General features: G+C 54.9%; 1 protein-coding gene across 4 annotated transcripts; it reads right to left on the reverse strand.

The window, feature by feature from the left end:
• Positions 1–1232: 1232 nt before the first annotated feature.
• LOC137770357 (interferon alpha-inducible protein 27-like protein 2A) lies at positions 1233–6898 on the reverse strand. 4 transcript variants are annotated; one of them, XM_068553187.1, is made up of 6 exons: positions 6841–6898; positions 5798–5869; positions 4752–4880; positions 2948–2977; positions 1964–2125; positions 1233–1444 (listed from the first exon to the last, which is right to left on the reverse strand). In XM_068553187.1, the coding sequence occupies exons 3-6, from the start codon at positions 4870–4872 to the stop codon at positions 1362–1364; spliced, it is 396 nt and encodes a 131-aa protein (XP_068409288.1). In that variant the 5' UTR covers positions 4873–4880; positions 5798–5869; positions 6841–6898; the 3' UTR covers positions 1233–1361. The 4 variants fall into 4 exon arrangements, with proteins under 4 accessions (XP_068409288.1, XP_068409229.1, XP_068409147.1 ...); XM_068553128.1 differs by having other exon boundaries at positions 5798–6076; positions 6841–6881; XM_068553046.1 differs by having other exon boundaries at positions 5798–5889; positions 6841–6871.
• Between the last annotated feature and the right edge of the window lie 214 nt (positions 6899–7112).

Here is a 7112-nt window from a genome sequence, read left to right on the forward strand (position 1 = left end):
TCAGTGTTTCTCCAAAACCCTCAGGATAGAATCCAAGCTCCCCTTCCCCAATATGCTTGTTATGGTCTGAATGTTTGTGTCCCCCCAGAATTCAGAAGTTGAAATATTAACCCCCAAAGTGATGGTATAAGGAGGAGGAAACATTGGGAAGTGCTTAGATCATGAGGGTGGAGCCCTCATGAATGGGATTAGTGTCCTTCTAATAGAGGCCACAAAGAGCTCTCTTTCCCCTTCCATCATGTGAGGACACAGTGAAATCTGCTGCAGCCATGATCTCTGACTAAATCTGCTGCAGCCATGATCTCTGACTTCTCAGCCTCCAATACTGTGAGGAATAAATTTCTGTTGTTTATAAGCCACCCATTTTACGGTATTTTTGTTATAGCAGCCTGAACGGACTAAGACACTGCTGTTATGTGCCTTCCCTCTGGGCACCCCCAAAGCCCTGGGCTGGCCTTTGGTGTCATCAGAGGGCAACATCAATGGCTGTCTGCCTGTTGGTCCACCCACCCAGCACACCAAGAGTGCTACCTAGGAAAGGCCAAGTTCCCTAGCACACAGCCCAGTGCCTGACCCACAGCACACGCTCAGAGTTTGTGGAAAGGAGGAGTGAATCAACATGTAAGCGAATTTTCTGATGTTCTGGGATAGATCCCATCCTGGTGATGAGAAGTCTCTACAAGACCTTGTACTGGGGGGAGAAGGATATTTAGGGACCATGGCCCTGAAGCAGAAAGATCAGAGCCCTTGACAAACTAGATTTTCTTTCTAGCTGTTGGGGGAAAAAGGCCAGGGCACTGGACTTTGACTTTGGGAGGAAGCAGTGACATCCGGGGGCCGTTGCTTTCTGAGCCTCAGCCAGGCCACTTGGGAAATAGCCATTGCAATGCAGAGGGTGGGAGTGGGGTGCGTGCAAATGAGGCTCCAAACAGGATGCTCCCTCCCCTTCCATTCCTGACTCTGCACAGGAACTGAGCCAAAACACCCACCCTGGCTGGGACCTTTGAGGTCTTTCAGACCAACTCCCCATATAGAGAGGGCCGAATGCAGGCCCAGAGCGGAGGTGACCCACCCGGGGTCACACACAGAGTCAGAAGCTGGGCAAGGGCAGGTTCCAGGCTTCACGGTTTGACTCAGTCCATCTCTGGGCACCCCGACACCATGTCGCTCTAAGAGAAGTGAGCCTTCCCCCACCCCGACTTCAGGCAAACAAGAAGGAAGGGATCCAGAGGGGCTGCAACAACTCATTTTTATTCCTTATTTTCCTCTGGGGGGTGCAGCGTTTGGTCCCTTACTGCATCAGGCTGGCGAGCAGGGCACTACCTGGTCCTCTTCTCTGCAAAGGGAGTGACAGGGAGCTGTCACAAGCCCACCACGAGGGACACAAGGGCAAACCCAGCAGATCCCAGGAGGACTCTGGATGACAGGGAGAGTCCAGCTGATCCTGGGGGAGAAGCAGAGGGTGAGTAGAATGGGACAGGCAGCCTGGGGCAGCTTGTGGGGCAGAACCATGGGGTCCGAGACTCCAGGGCCTGTCAGGAGGGCCTCAGGCCCAGAGATCCCACCCAGAACCCTTCTCTGTTTCCCCAACCCCCGAGGATCTCTGTTTGGGAAAGGCTGCTGCAAGCAGGTACCCAAAGGCATGAACTCCAGTGGTGAAACTGAAGGCTGGGAGCTGCCTCACTCTCTGGGAAAGAAGGCTGAACCCCAGGTGGCACAGAGATGCCCCAGCTAACTCAGAAAGTCTGCTTTGGGCAGAGTCAGCCTGAGCCGAGCACACCCTAGGCCAGAGCACCTGCCCCCGGCAACATGCCTGCTTCAGAGACCCAGAGAGAGAGTGACCACGCAGGGTGAGACAAAGGCACAGGCAGACTGGGGCTCACCAGGGCTAAGGTCAGGGCTGGATGCTCTGAGGCTCTTGTCCTCCCTCACCCTCCACAGCAAGCCCATCGGGGACACTTACCCACGGACTGGAAAGTGGCCACGAGGCTGCCGGCGGCAACTCCGCCCCCATTGGCGATGGCGGCCGCTGACATCATCTTGGCCGCTAAGGAGGAGGCGGCGATTCCTGCCCCGGTGAAGCCCACGGCGCCCAGCACCGTGGGCACAGCCACCACGGCCAGGGCTGTAGGGAGAGAGGAGCTGGGTTGAGGGGGAGATGCATACGCCCCCAAATCACACACACACACAGCACATCAAGCTTGGGGGACTTCAGGGAGCCTGGAGAAGGGGTAAAGCCTGAGCTTGGGAGAGATTCCAGGCACGGCCCGCAGTCAGGAGTCGAGGAGGGCGGCACAGCTGGTGGGGAAAGAGGAGGGGAGGGCCGCGGGGTCACGGGGGTCAGGCCTCTGATCTGCAGCAGGACCTTCCTGGGGAAAGGCCTCAGTTTCTGCCTTAGTAATAAAATCCTGGAACTAAGTTGGGGGCGGGGCGGAGGTGTGCAAGCTTCTTGTCTTCGCTGAGGAAATCTTTAATACAAGCAAATCTTACCCAGGGCCCAGCATAAAGCAAGGAGCACGGTCTGAGCCCGGCTTGGATCCCAACTCTGGGTCTCCACGGCGTCACCGCGGAGCAATCGTAAGCCAGAGTCGCTGAGCCAATGGCTTCTCCTTAACACACCTCCTGGGTCCAGACTGTGCGCATGTCTCATCCTACGTAACCCTCACAATAACCCTGAACGGGCAGCCTTGGCCTGTTTTTCACGAGGAAAACTGAACCCAGAGGAGTTCAAAGCCACATCCCAAGTCACGCGGTGGAGGCTTGGCAAGGAGGTTGGGCCCCTGCTGGGGCTGCCTCTGTGCGAGAAGGGCAGCTCCTCATTTTTCTCATTCCAGCGCCTCCCACCCTACAACGTACAGGAAGCCTGGAGCAGGTGCAAGGCCAGCGGCTCCCCAAGTCCCAGGGCCTGGGGATGGGCCAGGAGCAGGTTGTTGCGGCAGGGACTTACCTCCTCCCACCACAGCTGCAGCAGCCTTGGCTGGAAACCGAAAGAACATTCTGTGAGTGGATCCACACTGGCTGCCCCTCCACTCCCTGAGCCCACAGCCCGCCCCAGGCTGGGAGACACAGGAAGGAAGGACCCCTGCCTTCTTCCTGAGAAGGTGAGCCACAGCCCTGAGCTTGGCAAGGGCTGCTGGGGAGGCGGGTGACCTGTCCTCAGTGGACCTGCACGCGTTGGCCTAGAGTAATCTGGAGACGGGGTTTGAGGGCTTTGTTCCAGAAAAACCCAACCATCAGATAGGGGTTTTGTTGCGTGTCTTTTTAATGTCTGTGGACTGGTTGGTTGGGGGTTGTTTGTGGGAAGCACAGAAGTTCTTTTTTCTCTCTGCCTTCCAAGCCAGGTTTGGTCAAAACAAAAACAAACAAAACCTTACAGATTTCGGAAGGAAGGCGTGCAGCTGCAGCCCCCTTCACAGTGAATGCGGGACTCTTGGCAAAGTAATTTAGGGCATGGTGGTTTGACTCAGGCGGGAAGAGGCGAAGGAAGTGAGCGTCACGCCCTCTGAGCCGGGATGTTAGTTCATCTGAAATAGGGTTGGTGATTTATGAGTGTTTGTCTGGGGGGGCCGTTATATAACCTTCTCCTTTCGTCCAGAGAAACCTCTTCCGACAGCAGTAAGTCCTTGTGGAGAGGTGTGTTTCATTTTGCAGGACCCGGCTGAAATCAGGGCAAGCACTGCTGAAGGCCTGAAGGCTGCTTGAGAACAGTGCTGGAACTCACTGAATGTTCCTGATTCTCCCAGGCCCCACCTGTTGCCCCTTCCTCTGGAAAGCTGACCCTGACCCTCCCAATCAGAACCATCCTTGATCCCCTGTGGCTGGAGCCCCTCACAACACTGGACCATAGTTGCCTGGCTCCCCAACACTGAGAGTCCCTGGAACTCCCTGGCAGAGGTCTTGGTCTGCAGCAGCCATAGCAGCCAGGACTGCAATCTTTGGGGCCAGTGGGGACCAGGAGTTCTAACACTAGCAACGTGTGCAGGAGTGAGCTCGGCCAGCTTCCCAAGAAGAGAGCTTTGGGGTGGCAGCGAAGGAAATAAAGAGATTAAGGGGTATGAAAGCTAAACCCTAAGTGACCAATGGGCCACCTGGTTGGGGTATGGAACCAGAGACTCAAGAAACAAGAGCCCAGTTAAAGGGTATCTGAGGCTCAGCATTATTGTTTGGGAGGAGAGATGATGCCAGGCTGGCCAGCAGCTTGGCGTACCTGGGCCCCAACACACAGACGGCCCAGGGGAAAGGGTGCTGTCTGTCTGATGGCCTGCCTGCAGGGCTCCCCCAGTGGGCATCTCCGGGTGGAGGAGCATGGCCCTTCTGGGCTGTTCAGAACCTGCCCTGCCCTGAGCCTTCCTCCCAGGCCCCGGCGCCTGCATTTCTGTTCTACGTCCTGTCGCAGGCTCCGGAGCAGCTACCCACCCCACCTCACCTCCCAGCCCAGGGCCCTTGGACAACGCTTCCTTCATTTGTAAATAAGGGGCAATATCATCTTTCTCTGGGGTTGTTATGAGAATTAAATGAATTGATAAATGTCAAGCGCTAAGCTTAGTGACTAGGATGTCACAGCGTTTGATCAAATTCAGCTGTTCTGATTCTTTTCATCTTATGAATTGTTTCTCATAAGCTGAGGAGTCCTCATATTTCTGACCATGAGGAAGACTGCCAGTTGTGGCCCAGGTCTTAACTTTCTTGTCATACTCCCATGTGCTGGGTAGGGGTCCATGGAGGGGTGTCTATCACCCAGGGCCAGTTACCTCCTAGTGGGAAAGCGGTCAGGGCCGCAGCAGGGCATCCTAGCAGGTAGGAGCCGTTCAGTGTCCCCAGCAAGGATCCCAGGGTAGATGTGGCCCCAGCCAGGGCAGCGCTGGATGACATGGTGAGCCCTAAGAACAGAGGGTGATGCACAGAAGTCAGAGGTCAGAGGTTGGGCGGTGGTTGGAGGCTGTGTCACCGCCCACCGCCCCCAGCCAATTCCATGCTGTACAGTTTCTGTTGGCAGAGGTGGGAGGACCCCGGGGGTCCACCCTAGGGGCAGAAAGTTGAATGGTGGCGGATGCACATTGGAGCACTTTGCAGCGATTGAAAGCAAGGATTAGAAGCTCACCTATCGACCCTGAGGGATCTCAGAAACATAGTTCTCAGTGTCGAATAAAAGAAATAAAATGAGATATACAATACACTTTTCTGTATGTAAATTAAACCACATCCAAACAAAAAGCAACACCCATTTTACAAAAAAATATACGAAAAACAGATACACGTTCAACATGTTAGAAAGGCTGACTTTCTAATATGAGAGGGGGGAATTGCAGGCAAAAGGGAAGATAAACAGCGAGAATAAATAAATAAAACCAGAAAGGGGGCTTGCAAGAACTAACTGAAGAAAATGGGCCTGAATTGAAGAATTTTGTTCAAATCAATGCTCTGGATCTGAGATCCATCAGGACAAACTTACGAAAGGCTGGTTGGACGCTTAGGTAAAAAACTAAAGGAGGAGAATTCTGGTGGTGAATCCCGGGGAAGTGAGAGCCAGAGAGCGGGCCTCAGCCGCAGGGTCCCTTAGGGTCCCCCCTCTCTAGGCGGGAGAGGGCAGGGGGCCCAGATCCCCTGTGCCCAGGGACCTGCCTCCCTCTGACCCCTCTCAGAGAGAAAGCCAGGGCAGACGCCCAAGGGGAAGGACAGGGGAGGGAGAGAGACTGAAGGTGATGCTATTGTCCCCTCCCATGGGTCCTTGGGCAGGACCCTGTGCCCTCCCTAGCCCCCATGCCACCTCCCACCAGTCCCTGCCAGGAACACTCACCCAAGGAAGTCCTGCCAAGATACCTCCAGAGGCTGCCCCGCGCACTTTGACCAGGCTCCCTGCAGACAGTATCTGGGAAGCCAGGTTAGATGCTAAGAGGACAGCACTGGTAAATTCTATGGCACAGAAAGTGACCGGCACCAAAACTGCTGAAACAGTGGAGCTTTCTTTGATGGGGAGATGAGGACACCAGAACTGGGGTCACACCCACTGCCCTTAAAAATCTCAAGGGGCTCCAAGGGGTAGAGAGGCTGCTCTGAGCTTGTGGAAGATGCAGGCCTGGGAAGGGTCCAAGATATGGTACTGGGGTTACAGAAGGACCTGTGTGAGGGGAAGGTGGGGAGGGGGCTGGAGGGAGATCTTACTTCCCGAGGTGGGCTGCTTCCCTCCTCCTGAAACACAGATTTCTAGAACTCCCTTAAATCTCCATGGAGTAATTTAAAATGTGCCAGAATTAGGAAATCAGGACGAATTATGTTTTTAAGGCCTATACCACGGTCAGGTTGTTCTGGGTTCCTGTTCTCATGCACTCTCCTCACTAACTCAACGGGAAGGATGAGATTACTATCCCCATTTTACGATGAGGAAATACTGGCACAGAGAGGGTAAGAGATTCATCCAAGATCACAAAGCTTGGCTTGGCAAAGCGGGACTCGACCCAGGCCCAGCTGCTTCCAAAGCGTGGGCTTGGAATGGCTCTGATTTGGTTCCTCCTAATGCTTGTCTCTTCCCCCTGCCCACCTCACCCCTACCCAGGCTCACGGCTGGAGGGTCACCCGGGCACGGACTAGGCTTATGGCTTCCAGAGTCCCAGAGCCCAGCTGGGGGCTTAAGTCACTTCCCTCCCAAGACCCAGCTTCTCTGACTGCAGCCACCCAGATGAGAAACATGAGACAATTCTTCCAGTGGATCCACACGGGTCTCCCCTCCACTCGATGAGCCCACCCGCCCCCCGAAGGTAGGGGTGTCAGGAAGGAGCAGCCCCTGCCCACCCCTGCCTGTCTCACCCAAAGGAGCAGACTTTCTGAAGATGTGGAACTGACCTGTGGGTCTTGAGCTTGTCTGTGTTCTGGGAAGGCCTGAGGCAGGATGTTTATAGCAGTTCCACCCACCTGAAGTACAGCCGGAAGGAATGCAGGCAGCCAGGGAGATAGCTTTCATTTTCCCAGGAAAACGAAAGCCAAACCCATTTTTCTCCAGTCTTGGTAACCTTGCAGGGCCCTATGGGGCCTTCCCGGGACACCCTTCCCCCATGTCCTCTGCTTTAGCTCCTCTGAGAAGTACCTAGATAACAGTAGCTGATGCATATTTCCTG

This window comes from Eschrichtius robustus, chromosome 1 (assembly GCF_028021215.1).
Source record: "Eschrichtius robustus isolate mEscRob2 chromosome 1, mEscRob2.pri, whole genome shotgun sequence".
NCBI lineage: Eukaryota > Metazoa > Chordata > Mammalia > Artiodactyla > Eschrichtiidae > Eschrichtius > Eschrichtius robustus.